At 40.5% G+C, this 15,447-nt stretch overlaps 1 protein-coding gene across 2 annotated transcripts in view; it reads right to left on the minus strand.

Moving 5' to 3' along the window:
- The window catches only part of PRSS38 (serine protease 38), a 44,884-nt gene extending 38,725 nt beyond the window's left edge, over window positions 1-6,159 (minus strand). Inside the window, exons 1-3 of one of the 2 annotated variants that reach the window (XM_070461043.1) lie at window positions 5,974-6,159; window positions 5,612-5,774; window positions 4,568-4,839 (exon numbers count right to left, since the gene is read on the minus strand). In XM_070461043.1, the coding sequence (XP_070317144.1) occupies window positions 4,568-4,839; window positions 5,612-5,774; window positions 5,974-6,133 (595 nt within the window). In that variant the 5' untranslated portion in view covers window positions 6,134-6,159. Of the gene's footprint in view, window positions 1-4,567; window positions 4,840-5,611; window positions 5,775-5,924 lie in introns of both variants that reach the window. The other variant, XM_020906610.2, reaches the window with a different exon arrangement.
- Between the last annotated feature and the right edge of the window lie 9,288 nt (window positions 6,160-15,447).

The following is a 15,447-nucleotide window of genomic DNA, read 5'->3' on the forward strand; positions in this document are numbered from 1 at the left end:
AATCTGCCTGCAGTGTGGAAGACCTGGGTTTGATCCCTGGGTTGGGAAGATCCCATGGAGGAGGGTGTGGCAGTGCACTCCAGTATTCTTGCCTGGAGAATTCCCTTGGACAGAGGAGCCTGGAGGGCTGCAGTCCATGGGGTTGCAAAGATCCGGACACAACTGAGTGACTAAGGACAGTACAACATGATCATACTACCCTAAATCATTACAGAGTTAATGCAACCCTCACCAAAATACCCATGATATTTTTCACGGAACTAGAACAAATAATCCTAAAATTTATATGGAGTCACACACACACACACACACACACACACACACACACACACACACACACACAACAAATAGCCAAGGCAATTGAGAAGAGGGAACAAAGTTCTAAGTATCATGGTGGGTGACCTCAGACTATACTACAAAGTTTCAGTACTCAAACAGTATGATACTGGCACATAAAACAGGCATGTAGATCAATGGAAAACAATAGAGGACCCAGAAATAAATCCACATACTTATGTTCAATTAATCTACAACAAAGGAGGCAAAAATATACAATAAGGAAAAGGCCATCTTCAATAAATGGTGCTGGGAAATTGGAATAGCTGCATGTAAAATAATGAAATTAAAACATTTTCTCATACCACATATGAAAATAAACTGAAAATAGATTAAAGACTTAAACATCAGACCAGAAACCACAAAACTCTTAAAAGAGAATATACACAGAACACTCTTTGATATGAATTGTAGCAATAGTGTTTTGGGCTTGTCTCTTTAGGAAAGAAAGGAAAATGAAAAATAAACAAATTAAATCAAGTTAAACTTAAAAGTTTTAGCAAGGTAAAGGATACCACTAAGAAAGTTACAAAATGAAAGGACATCCTACTGAATGAGAGAAAATATTTTCAAGTAATATGTCCTATAAGTGTTAATATCCAAAATATATAATAGCTTATACAACTCTCTATATATTTATATCTATATCTATCTATATATATATCTCCTATCTATCTAAATTCAATTTAAGAATGGACAGAAGACCTGAACTGACATTTTCCCTAAGGAGAAATACAAATGGCCAACAGGCACATGAAAATATGCTCAACATTGCTAATCATCAAAGAAATGCAAAGCAAAACCACAGTGAAATACCACCTCACACCTGTCAGAATGGCTATCATCCACAAGATCATGTTAATAAAGACCACCAATGAAGCTGAACAGAACAGTAAAAAAGAAAAAATATAAATAAAGATGGTTTAAGATGACACCATTCCTGCAGAAAACCAGGAGGAACTAAAGAGCCTCTTAATGAAAGTGAAAGAGAAGAGTGAAAATTTTGGCTTAAAACTCCACAATCAAAAAATGAAGATCATGTCATCTGGTCCCATCACTTCATGGCAGATAGATGGGGAAACAATGGAAACAGTGACAGACTTTATTTTCTTGGGCTCCAAAATCACTATAGATGGTGACTGCAGCCATGAAATTAAAACATAGTTGCTTCTTGGAAGAAAAGCTATGACAAACCTCGACAGTATATTAAAAAGCAGAGACATTACTTGTTGACAAAGGTCTGTATAGTCAAAACTATGGCTTTTACAGTATGTATGGATGTGAGAGTTGGACCATAAAGAAAGCTGAGAACCAAATAATTGATGTTTTTTTTAAACAAAAATTATTTCTTTTTTCATTGAAGGATAATTGCTCTACAGAATTTTGTTGTTTTCTGTCAAACATCAACATGAATCAGCCATAAGTCCCCTCGCTCTTGAACCTCCCTCCCATCTCCCTCCCCATTCCACCCCTCTTGAGTTAACTGGGACATGTGGTATGTATATACAATGGAATTTACCCAGCCATAAAAAAGAATGAAATCTTACCATTTGCAACAACATGGATGGATCTAGAGGATATTGTGCTGAGTGAAATAAGTCAGACAGAGAAAGACAAGTGTGTGTGTGTGTGTGTGTGTGTGTGTGTGTGTGTGTGTGTGTGTTGCTTAGTCGTGTCTGACTCTTTGCAACTCCATGGATCCTCTGTCCATGGAATTCTCCAGGCAAGAATACTGGAGTGGGGTGCCATTTCTTTCTCCAGGAAATCTTCCCAACCCAGGGACTGAACTCAGGTCTCCCGCATTGCAGGCAGATTCTTTACCATCTGAGCCACCAAGGAAGCCCAAATATTGTATGATTTCACTTATATGTGGAATCTAAAGAAAACAAATGAACAAACAGAACAGAGCTATAGATACAGAGATAAAACAGGTGGTTGCCAGAGGTGAGGGGTTGGAGAACGGAAAGAAATAGGTGAGGAAGATTGAGGTACAAACTTCCAGTTGTAAAATAAATGAGTCACAGGCATGAAATGTACAGTGTGCAGAATAAAATAAAAAATTATGTAATATATTTGTATAGTGACATATCATAATTAGACTTATCATGGTGATAATTTTAAGCTGTGGAGAAATACCAAATCACTCTGTCATATAACAGGAACTAATATATCAATTAGCCATACTTCAAAGACAAACTCATAGATAAAGAGATTAGTTTTGTGATTACCAGTGGCAGGGGAGTGTTGAGGGAGGATGGAATTGGTTGAAGGCAGTCAAAAGTTATAAACTTCCAGCAGTTACAAGATAAATAAGTACTAGGGATGTAATGTTGGCTTCCCAGGTGGGTCAGTGGTGAACTAAATCATGTCTGACTCTTTGCAGCCCCATGGACTGTAGCCTATCAGGCTCCCCTGTCCATGGAATTCTCCAGGCAAGAGTATTGCAGTGAGTAACTATTCCCTTCCCCAGGGGATCTTCCTGACCCAGGGATTGAACCTGGGTCTCCTGCATTGCGGGCAGATCCTTTACACTAGGGAAGCCCAATAAACTAGATAGAGGATTCTAAAATAGTGCTTGTCAACACCAGTGTTCATGTGATAGAATGAGCTCCCCTAAATGGTGCCACCAGTGTCTATGTCTGCAGGATGAGCTCCAGTTGCTTCCTACCTCTCGGGGAGACTCTCCAAGATAAGTAGGTGGATCTGACCCAGGCTCCTTTCAAATTACTACTCTGCTCTAGGTCCTGGAGCATGTGAGATTTTATACGTGCCTTTTAAGAGTGGAGTCTTTATTTCTCACAGGTTTCTGAGTGTCCCAAAAGTAAGGCCCGTTGGCCTCCAAAACCAAATATTCCTGGTATAGGACTTCAGGACCAGGGAGCCCAATGTGAGGTTCAGACCCTTTATTCCTTGGGGAGAAGCTCCATATTTGTAATTATTCTATTTGTGGGTCATCCACCCAAGCGTATAGGTCTTGACTATACTATGACTTTGCCCTTCCTTTTTGTTGTAGAAAATCTTCTCTGGTGGATTCCAGTCTCTCTCATCAATAGTTGTTTTATCAATGACTGTAATTTACGAGTTCCAGTGAGAGGAGGTGTACTCCACCATCTTGGCTTTATCTCCCTAATTCCAGACTCTGTCTTTTGATTTGAGAGTTCAACCATTTACATTCAAAGTAATTATTGGTAAGGAGGAACTTGGTTCTGTCATTTTACTACTTACTTTATACATGCCTTATAGCTTCCCCCTTGCCTCATTTTCTTGCATTCCTGTATTCTTTGCATTTAGTTGATTTTTTGTAGTGAAATATTTAAATTTTCTCTTAATTTCCTTTCATGTTTACCATGGGGATTACATTTAACATTCTAAAGTTTTAACATTCTAATTTGAATTTATATCAGTTTAACTTCAATAAGAGTTTTTTTAATTAAGTAAAGCAGATGTTAAACTTTCTTAAACCGATATAAGATATCAATTTGAAATCTCCAAATCAAGCCACAGAGGCAATAGTAAGCTATTAGAAGCATTTCAATTAAAATAAAAAACAAGAAAAAGAGACCTAGCAACATTTCTACTAGAGGTTCTAATCATTGCAATAAGATAAGAAAAATTAATTAAGGATAAGATATAGAACAGGAAGTGATGAAACAAGCTTTATCTGAAGAAAATATATTTAACAATCTAAAACAATTAAATAATCAACTGACAAACTATTAAAAATTAGCCTTATATGGTGAGTGGAAATATTATCAATACACAGAAATCAACAGCTGTGTCTGATTAGCAAATGCAATTAAAAATAATCTTTTATATAGCCATAGAAATCCTAAAATACAAAGATTTAAACCTAGAAAGAAAGTACAAGGCCTTTATGGATAACTAGAATAACTAATGTGTTTTTTCATAAGTTAAAAAAGATTATAAATTGAATTTAAAATTTTAAGAACAACTACGCTGGAAATTTGTGCTCTTGGTATACAAAATATTAGTTTCACACTCAAAGTAGATGTAACTACTTCTCTGTATAGAACAAAGCCAGCCAGGAATAAAGCACAACTCCACATTGACAGAGAAACATATCGTGATTGATGGATGGATAAAGATTCCAGTCCTCAGATACTTGCAACCCCTTAATGGACAGAACATGTTCCCTCCAGTAATGTCATAAAGCCATCATCTCTTCCACAAGCTCCAATAAAGGGATCCACCCTGCACTTTGTTTTCTTACCTTGTTGGGAGATGGATCCCCATCCTGTAGCCCAGCAAGAAAGGTTGGAAAGAGTCAAGTCTGGGGGTGCAATACAGATGGGAAGCACAGCATCGGAAAAAACAATGCGGGTTTTCAGCTGCACCAGAGCGACATCGCCTCCAATAGGGTGGTACAATTCGTAGGTGGGGTGTATGATCACCCTATTCACCTCAAACCACTGTGTGTGATTGCCAGCAACCTGGAGGTCCACAAGGCCCACATATATATCATATGCCTCAGTGTTCGTACTCCTGTAGAGAGAGAGAACAAAGGTACAGTTGTTCAAGCACCTGAACCATGGGAAGAGGAGCTTCCATGAGCTCACAGGCCCAAGGAGTCCTGGAATACAGGGGCCTGGGCATCCAAGCTCTCAGCCAGGATGTGGAAAGTGAGCCGTTCCAGCACAGCAGGGACCTGACTGGCAGAATTGCTCCCAAAGAAGCCCTGACCTGAGTACATGGAGGATTCAAGGACTCACCAGTATCTGCTGGATGGTGAGCTTGTCAGATGTACAGTGAGCTGCTAATGAGGATACGTCTTTCTTTTTTTTTTTTTTCCATTTATTTTTATTCGTTGGAGGCTAAATACTTTACAATATTGTAGTGGTTTTTGCCATACATTGACATGAATCAGCCATGGATTTACATGTGTTCCCCAACCCGATTCCCCCTCCCATCCCATCCCTCCATCCTTCCATCCCATCCCTCTGGGTCGTCCCAGTGCACCAGCCCTGAGCACCCGTCTCATGCAGAGGTTATGTCTTTCATCACCTCTCATGTTATCATACTAAGATGTGACTCCTCACCTCACCTCTCATCCTATTATTTTGTTCCACACCTATCCGGAAGAGCTGATGGCCCTACGGGAGCCCTCAGTCCTGTGCAAGAAGCTGTAGTGAATGGAGCTGTGTGCTGGGTCCTATTCTCTCCCCAACTTCAAGAAGTCCCAGTCCTACGTAGTCCATGTGGTTGGTCCTGCAGCCCTAGACCTCCATGGGAAGGGTATCCATCACCGCCCACTCACCTGTCAAAGCAGTGGGCAGCCGACAGGATCCAGTACTCATCAACGATGGACCCACCACAGATGTGGAAACCTGTGTAGTGCACACTGACCTGCCACGGCCACTTTCTCTCAAGGGCATCCACGCCTCCCAGTATCTTCCCTTGCACAGGACGCTGGCCACAGGCTGAAGGAAGGATGACAAAGGGTGTGAGTAGCAGTGGCACCAGGGTGGCCACATGCAAAGTGAAGGGAGGGAGAGTGGGAGGCGTGGAAAAAGGAAAGGACCGCGGAAGGCTGGGTCTCCACCCATGGGAGTCGGAAGCCCGGCATTCACCGGATTCACCACCAGGACCGCCGCCAACCTGGGCTTGGATGGGTCCTACCCACATCACGGCTAAAGGCGACCTCCTCACTGGCAGGGTGCCTGCGGGCTGTGGCTGCAACCTGGGTGGGAGGCAGGAGAAACAGGAGCAGGAGGAGGCTCAGGGTCGTGGGCCAGGGCTCTCCAGGCACAGTGCGAGGGCCAGTCGGGGTGGCGGCCATGTGGGTCTGCCTCAAGGATGTCAGGGCTGGAGCGCGCAACCTGTGACGTCATAAACACGTGACGGTGCCCAGGAGCGCGATAGTAGGAAGGCCCCACGGCACTAGCACCGGCTGTCTCGCTCCTCCGCACACCGCCTCCCCCACCCCACCAGGGCCGGCTCTCTGCGGTTTCACTCCCTGGAGGGTGCTCAGTTACACTCTGGGTGGTCTTTCTCCCTGGATGGTGGTGGTCTCTCTCCCTCCTCAGCTGCCTGGCTGTTGGTTAATGCAATGGGAATAATTTCATCCCGAGTCTCCCAACATCCAGCCAGCAAGCTTAAATTTGTTCCAGCTCTCAGTCCCAGCATTTCAGAAATACACAAGCACTTTTCACACCTCTTCTTGATCATATTCGCTAATGTACCATTGAATAAAGCAAGTTATACAGATGTTGGGGATGAAAGGGGGTTGGAAAAATGCACTATAGTACTTAAGCCCCCTCTCTGGAAACTTCAGGACTCTGTTGCTGTGACAATACATACACAAATGAACAGGACCATATTCCAACATTTACAGACACTGAAACTGGAATTTTATTTTATTTTTGCATCTCGTAAAATATTTTCTTGTTTTAACCCAAGCAATAAAAGTGTATAAACTGTTCTTAGTTAAGAATGTACACATGTACATCAGTTCAGATGTACAGAAGTCGGTAGTTTCCCAACCGCTGCTCTGGTTCTTATAATTCTTTTTTTAAAAATAGATTTTATTTTTTATAGCAATTTTAGGTTAACAGCAAAAGTAGACAGAAGGTACAGAGGTTGTTAATGGGCAGTCAATGCATGTATCAGCGTAGGAGGTATTAGGACATCTCTGTACACTCTATTTCTTGATATTAATCCCTTGTCTTTTAAACGTATTACCAGTAATTTCTATTTCTCCACTGTTTCTTGTTCTTTAATATGTTTCAAGTGTGTTCATTATTGTTCAATGGAGAACTTTTATAATGGCTGCTTTAAAATCCTTGCCCAGTAATTCAACAGCTATGTGAGCTTGATGTTGGTGCTCATTAAGTCTTTTTTAAAAAATTTAACTATTTTAATTGAAGGCTAATTACTTTACAATATTGTGGTGGTTTTTGCCATGCATTCACATGAGTCAATCATGGGTGTACATGTGTTCCCCATCCTGAACCCCCCTCCTACCTTCCTCCCCATCCTGCCCCTCTGGGTCTTCCCAGTACACCAGCCCTGAGCACCCTGTCTCATGCATCCAACCTGGACTGGAGGTCTGTTTCACATATGATAACGTACATGTTTCAATGCTATTCTCTCAAATCATCCCACCCTCGCCTTACATCTGTGTCTCTTTTGCTATCTCACATATAGGGTTATCATTACCATCTTTCTAAATTCCATATATATGAGTTAGTATACTGTATTGGTGTTCTTCTTTCTGACTTACTTCACTCTGTATAGTAGGCTCCAGTTTCATCCACCTCATTAGAACTGATTCAAATGCATTCTTTTTCATAGCTGAGTAATATTCCATGGTGTATATGTACCACAGCTTCCTTATTCATTCATCTGCTGATGGACATCTAGGTTGCTTCCATGTCCTGGCTATTATAAACAGTGCTGCGATGAACATTGGGGTGCACATGTCTCTTTCAGATCTGGTTTCCTCGGTGTGTATGCCCAGAAGTGGGATTGCTGGGTCATATGGCAGTTCTATTTCCAGTTTTTTAAGGAATCTCCACACTGTTCTCCATAGTGGCTGTACTAGTTTGCATTCCCACCAACAGTGTAAGAGGGTTCCCTTTTCTCCACATCCTCTCCAGCATTTATTGCTTGTAGACTGTTGGAGAGCAGCTGTTCTGACTGGCTAATAGTCTTTTCTTATTGGAATTGAGAGTTTACTGGTTCTTAGTGTGACAAAGGCTTAGTGTGACAAGGGCTTCTCTGATGGCATAGATGGTAAAGTGTCTGCCTGCAATGCGGGAGACCTGGGTTCCATCCCTGGGTTGGGAAGATCCCCTGGAGAAGGAAATGTCAACCCACTCCAGTACTCTTGCCTGGAAAATCCAATGGGGCGAGGAGCCCTGTAGGCTTCAGTCCATGGGGTCACAGAGAGTCGGACACAACTGAGTGACTTCAATAGTGTGACAAATAATTTTGGACTGTGTCCTATGCATTTTGGGTATTACTCATGAGACGCTGGTTTCTACTTAAATCTTCTATTTTAGCAGGTTGAAAAATCTGTTTAGGTCCAGAATGCACATCCTGGCTCACTCTGGTGAACTGTGGTTCCAACAGCAGTTTATCAAATCTCTGCAGGGCTATTCTTGTTTGTCCACTTGCATGCTTCCAAGATGATGGGATCCCACCTCATAGTATTCTCAGTGCTGGCTTGAGACGGGGAAGGGTGTTACCTCCTACTGCAGGTGAGGAGAGAAGACAGGCTCTACAATGTGTCTGACTTGCATGTCCTATCCTTCCTGCAAGAGGTTGTGAAGTCAGATAGCATTGGTTCTCAATCAGGGGTGATGTTCCAAGAGCACATTTGGTAATATCTGTATACATTTTTGATTATAGGAATTGGGAGAGTGTGCTATTGGCATCTGATGGGTTATACAGGGATACTGCTGTACATCCTATGGGGTGCATAGTATACCTTTCCAGAGCAAAGGCTTTTCCAGCCCCAAATGCCAATAATGCTGAGTATGAGATATCTTGGCTAACAGGTTCCATGAGGACCATCTTACTAAAGGGAAAAGAGGTTGGAACATAGCCTCTTACCAATGAATTCAGTGTCTGAAATGCCTGTTTTGGAATTGCAGCTCTCCTCATGTTTGCCACAAGAACATAGTGGTGAAAAGGTTTTTGTCATGGTAGGCAAAACTTTTCTGGACCTTTGGCTTTTCTTAAGGCGTGTGTATGTGTGTGATTTCCAGGTTGGTATTTCCAGATTTCAGACTTCTCTAACCTCAAGTTGGATACATGGGAGGAAAGAAAACCCCAGGAAACTCCCCACTGGGTTGGTATTTGAGTCCTGAGGTCCCTAGTTAATTTGCCTCCTTTTGTCCACCTTTCAGAATCTAATGGTAAGTGGCTTGTGGCATTGTGGTCACTGGGAGGAATAAAGTGAAACGTATTCATGTTTTCTAAACTTTAAAGAACTTGACATCCTTAATGACTTTTGTTTTCTTCTCCCAGCTAAGTTTGTTTCCTACAAATTGCTGTTTTCAACTTGATTGATTCAATGCTTATTTTCTGTGTTTAGAGATTTTCCTTGGATGTCTGGTCTTCTATTTGACATCATGAGTGTTGGAATAAAAAGTGATTGGAAATTCTCGGATATGAACCTAGCTTGTTTAGTTTGAACTTCCTAGGGAGAGAACTGGATGAGTCATGGGAGAGATGCTGATGTCAGTATCTTTAGGACATCTTTCTTGGACTTAGCTTCTCCAGAGGATCCCAAACTCCTTCTTGAAGGTGGGAGTCTTACTTCAGGGTTCTGGCAGCTCAGGTCAAAGGTGGCATACTCTTCATTAAGTAAGCCATCTCCTAACCTTCCAGTTTTGGCATCTAAGGGCCCTGAACTGCCCTGCGACTCCTCAATGTGAATTTCTTGTTTTACTCCCAGCAGAAAACAAAACTTCAGATTTTTGCAATAGTCAGTAAGGTATACTAGCCTAGAGATATGGAACAGGGAGCTTTGGGGATATAACTCTAAAACAGCTTTCCCTCCAATATTCTTTCCTTCCTAGTCAGATCTAGACACAGTGTTTCTTTTTGAGAATTCTGTGTTATAGATCATTATGTTTTTGCCTTTCTTCATAGCCCACTCAATTCTTTAAGGTAAATTACTATGTATAGATCCACTATCCACTTGTCAAAACCTTTTTGATTAAGGTATAATATACAAATAGTAAATTGTATCCAATCATGCAAGTCTTGACAAATAAATACAATCCTGTTACCACCACCATCAAGTTAGAGAATTCCTTTGTACCCCTCATCCCTACCACCGGTTTCCCTGTGCACCTTTATTGTCAAGCCTTCCTTTTCCCCCCAGTCCATTTAAACCACTAAGCTACTTTTCCATCCACATAGTTTGGCCTTTTCTAGAATATTATATATGTAGTCTTTTAAGTCTGACTTCCTCTACTTAGCATAATGCATTCGAGATTTATCCATATGATGGCTAGTAAAATCACTGAACCTAGAATTTTCTTTTCTGAAGGGTTTTTAATTGTGAATTCAATTTCTGTAATACATGTAGGACTATTCAGGTGATTTGTTTATTCTTGAATGAGTTTTGGTACTTTGTATCTTTTAAGAAAATTGTCCATTTCACTGGAATTATTGAATTTATGGCTATAAAGTTAGTAAATATTTCCTTATTATTATTTAATGCCCATAATAATCACTCATCTTTGTTCCTGATATTGGTATTGTCTAACAACTTTTTATGTTATTTTTTTATTTTATTTTATTTTATTTGGCTGTGCGGCACAGCCTGTGGGATCTTAGCTTCCTGACTAGGGATTGAACCTGGGCTTCGTCAGTGAAATGCCTAGTCCTAGCCACTGGAGCACCTGGAAACTCCCTAATGTTATCATTTTACATATGCAGGCTATTGGTGTTTTGTATTCTACTTTACTGAATATTCTTTCAGTGTGTGATAGTTTCACATGGATACTTTTTTTGCCATTGAGCTGTAAGAGTGCTTTATAAATTCTTGATACAAGTCTCATCAGATATATGGTTTGCAAGTATCTTCTCACAGTAGGTGGGCTGTCTTCTCACTGTCTTGAATGTGCTTTATGACATACTAAGATTTTAATTTTAAAGAAGTCCAACTTCTCTATTTTCTTTTGTGCTTTTGGTGTCATGTCTAAGAAACCATTGCTTAAACTAAGGTCATAAAGATTTATTCCTATGTTTTCTTATAAGCAGTTTATCATTTTAACTCTTACATTTAGGTCCGTGATTGATTATGAAATAAATTTTGTGTTATGATGTGAGATAGGGGGTCCAACTTTTTTTTTTTTTTTGCATGGGCTATTGAGTTGTCCCAACATCATTGGTTTTTTTTTTTTTTTTTCCATTTATTTTTATTAGTTGGAGGCTAATTACTTTACAACATTGCAGTGGTTTTTGTCATACATTGAAATGTATTAGCCATGGATTTACATGTATTCCCCATCCCGGTCCCCCCTCCCACCTCCCTCTCCACCCGATCCCTCTGGGTCTTCCCAGTGCACCAGGCCCGAGCACTTGTCTCATGCATCCAACCTGGGCTGGTGATCTGTTTCACCCTAGATAATATACATGTTTTGATGCTGTTCTCTTGAAACATCCCACCCTCACCTTCTCCCACAGAGTCCACAAGTCTGTTCTATACATCTGAGTCTCTTTTTCTGTTTTGCATATAGGGTTATTGTTACCATCTTTCTAAATTCCATATATATGTGTTAGTATACTGTAATAATGGTCTTTATCTTTCTCAACATCATTTGTTGAACCGACTCATCTTTTCTCACTGGCTTTCTTGGATCCTTGCTAAAAAACAATTGACAATAAATTGTAAGGAGTTTCCCCCCATATATTTCTACCCTTATGCCAGTTATACACTGTCACAATTACTGTAGCCTTGTAAGCTTGTAATCATGAAAATTTAAGTCCTCTGACTTTATTTTTTCTTTTTCAAGATTATTTTTACTAGTCTGAGTCATTTTCCATATGAATTTTAGGGTCAGCTTGTTAATTTCTATAGGTGATTCATCTGAAATTTTGATAAGGAGTCAGTCAATATGTAGATCAACTTGGAGAGTGTAACCATCTGTTGTGGGTTGAATTGTATCCCTGGATGGATAGGTCCTACCCCCAGTATCTCAGAATGTGACTTCATTTGGAAATAGGGTTATTGCAGATGTAATTACAATTAAGATGAGGTCACACAGGAGTAGGGTGGGACCTTAATCCAATATAACTGTTGTCTTTGTAGGAAGCAGAGAGAGAGGCATGTAGGGAGTAAATGGCCATGTGAACACACAGAGACACACAGAGAAAGCACTGTGAAGATGGATACTGAAATTGGAGGGATGCATCTAAAAGCAAAGGAATGCCAAGCATTGCTGGCAATCACCAAAAACTAGGAAAATATATGGAACTGATACTCCCTCAGAGACCTCAGTAGGAACCAATTCTATTGATACCTTGATTTCAGACTTCTAGCCTCCAGAACTGTGAGGGAATACATTTCAATGGTTTTAAGCCATCAAGCATGTGGTACTTTGTCATGACAGCTGTAGGAAACTGATGTAGATTTTGGTAATAGGAGTAGATCTGGCAAGGCCAGAGTCTACAGGGCAAGCAGTAGTTTGGAGACTCTGGCAAGAGCTGGAGCTATCATCTTGACTCTGAAATCTGTAGGGGAGGTCAGCAGGCTGGAAACTCAGATAGGATTTATATGTTATCATCTTGAGGCAGAGCTCCTTTTCTAAGAAATCTCAGATTTTTGCTCTTTAGGCCTTCAGTTGTCCAGATGATGCCCACTCACATATCAAAGGTAATCTCCTTTATGTAAAGTCAACTGATTATAAATATTAATTATATCTACAAAACACCTTCACAGAAACATTTAAACAACATTTGAAGGAACAATTGGGCACCATAATTTGAATAAGTTGACACATAAAATTAACTGTGACAGTCCTACCTTGTCAACTTGGCACCCATACACATCCCTGTGTATGCATGCTCAGTCACTTCAGTTGTGTCCAACTCTTTGCAACCCTATGGACTGTAGCCTGCCAGGCTCCTCTGTCCATGGGATTTTCCAGGCAAGAATACTGGAGTGGGTTGCCATCCCCTCCTCCAGGGGATCTTCCCGACCCAGGGGATTGAACCTGTGTCTCCTGTATCTCCTGCATTGGCAGGCGGGTTCTTTACCACCAGTGCCACCTGGGAAACCCATGCACATCCATATTAACCCCCAATAAAGACAACAGCAAAGTTATACTTCTAACATGATGCATTCATCCTGAGTACAGCTGACAATGCAGGAACCCTTTTCCCAGGAGAGAATACAAAGTCCTTGAGTGATGTTGTCTCTTCTCTTTGGCATCCTGAAATGCACACCCACACACATACACCACAAAAGGAGGTAAAAATACTCATAATACCTACAGTCCTAGTTCTGTAAATGGTCACATGGTCCTAGCTGGTGTTTGTAACTTCCCTCTTCTACTGCTCTTTCCAAATTTCCTTTGCCCTCAGCAGGCACCCTAAGATGGTTATGCTTCTTTACTTCATAGGCCATAGATGACTCAAATGTTCATTCCTGAAGAGTCTGGGCCATTACTAATCCTACCTGAATTGGATTGTTGTAGTTTTTCATTGATTTTTAATCACAGCATAGTAATACAAAGAGATACTGTAAGAGACTTTCTGGGTTCAGACATAGTCTTCCTTACTTCCATTGTGGAGTAGCAGTCCAAGTTCCCTTAGGTAATCAGGCTGAATCACCCCAGCTAGCACAAAAACTCCTCCTTTTGCCTATTGGTTCAGAAGCATGAGGAGCAAAAACTAGCTGGGTGGCGGTCCTAAATTGTAGTTCAGTGGCATCATGCTGTGTTTCCTTATGGAAGTATCCCTCGCCATGGAACTAAGTCTTGTAGATCAGATTTATGAAACTAATACACAATCTTAATAATATTAAATCTGACCCATGAATATGAGCAACTTTAAATTTATTTAGATCTTTAATTTCTTTCAAAATTTCTCCCATCTTACATTTCTTTCATTAAACTTGTTCCTTAACATTTTATTCTTTTCAGTGCAATTATAAATTGAGTTATCGTCCTAATGTCACTTTTGGATTATTTGTTGCTAGTGTACAGAAATACTATTGATTTCTGTCCACTGATCTTATGTCCTACAGCTATTATTGTTATACCAGATTTTAGTGGCTTCCTTAGGATGTTTATATACATAAGATCATGTTATCTCCAAGTGTAGATCATTTTACTTCTTCCTTTCCAATCTGGATTAAAATTTTAATGGTCTTTCATTTCTTTTTTGCATCTTAGGGGGAAAATTCTAGTCTTTCCTCATTAACTATGGTGTTAGCTATAAACTTTTTCCTAGATGCCCTTTATCAAGTTGAGATTTTTTTTCAATTATTTCTATTAGTTGGAGGCTAATTACTTTACAATATTGTAGTGGTTTTTGTCATACATTGACATGAATCAGCCATGGATTTACATGTATTCCCCATCCCGATCCCCCCCTCCCATCTCTCTCTCCACCCGATTCCTCTGGGTCTTCCCAGTGCACCAGGCCTGAGCACTTGTCTCATGCATCCAGCCTGGGTTGGTGATCTGTTTCACCCTAGATAATATACATGTTTCGATGCTGTTCTCTCAAAACATCCCACCCTCGCCTTCTCCCACAGAGTCCAAAAGTCTGTTCTGTACATCTGTGTCTCTTTTTCTGTTTTGCATATAGGGTTATCGTTACCATCTTTCTAAAATCCATATATATGTGTTAGTATACTGTAATGGTCTTTATCTTTCTGGCTTACTTCACTCTGTATAATGGGCTCCAGTTTCATCCACCTCATAAGAACTGATTCAAATGAATTCTTTTTAATGGCTGAGTAATATTCCATGGTGTATATGTACCACAGCTTCCTTATCCATTTGTCTGCTGATGGGCATCTAGGTTGCTTCCATGTCCTGGCTATTATAAACAGTGCTGCAATGAACATTGGGGTGCATGTGTCTCTTTCAGATCTGGTTTCCTTGGTGTGTATGCCCAGGAGTGGGATTGCTGGGTCATATGACAGTTCTATTTCCAGTTTTTAAGGAATCTCCACACTGTTCTCCATAGTGGCTGTACTAGTTTGCATTCCCACCAACAGTGTAAGAGGGTTCCCTTTTCTCCACACCCTCTCCAGCATTTATTGCTTGTAGACTTTTGGATATCTGCCATCCTGATTGGCGTGTAATGGTACCTCATTGTGGTTTTGATTTGCATTTCTCTGATAATGAGTGATGTTGAGCATCTTTTCATGTGTTTGTTAGCCATCTGTATGTCTTCTTTGGAGGAATGTCTGTTTAGTTCTTTGGCCCATTTTTTGATTGGGTCATTTATTTTTCTGGAGTTGAGCTGGAGGAGTTGCTTGTATATTTTTGAGATTAATCCTTTGTCTGTTGCTTCGTTTGCTGTTATTTTTTCCCAATTTGAGGGCTGTCTTTTCACCTTGCTTATAGTTTCCTTTGTTGTGCAAAAGCTTTTTAAGTTTCATTAGGTCCCATTTGTTTA

Source organism: Odocoileus virginianus, chromosome 3, assembly GCF_023699985.2.
Source record: "Odocoileus virginianus isolate 20LAN1187 ecotype Illinois chromosome 3, Ovbor_1.2, whole genome shotgun sequence".
NCBI lineage: Eukaryota > Metazoa > Chordata > Mammalia > Artiodactyla > Cervidae > Odocoileus > Odocoileus virginianus.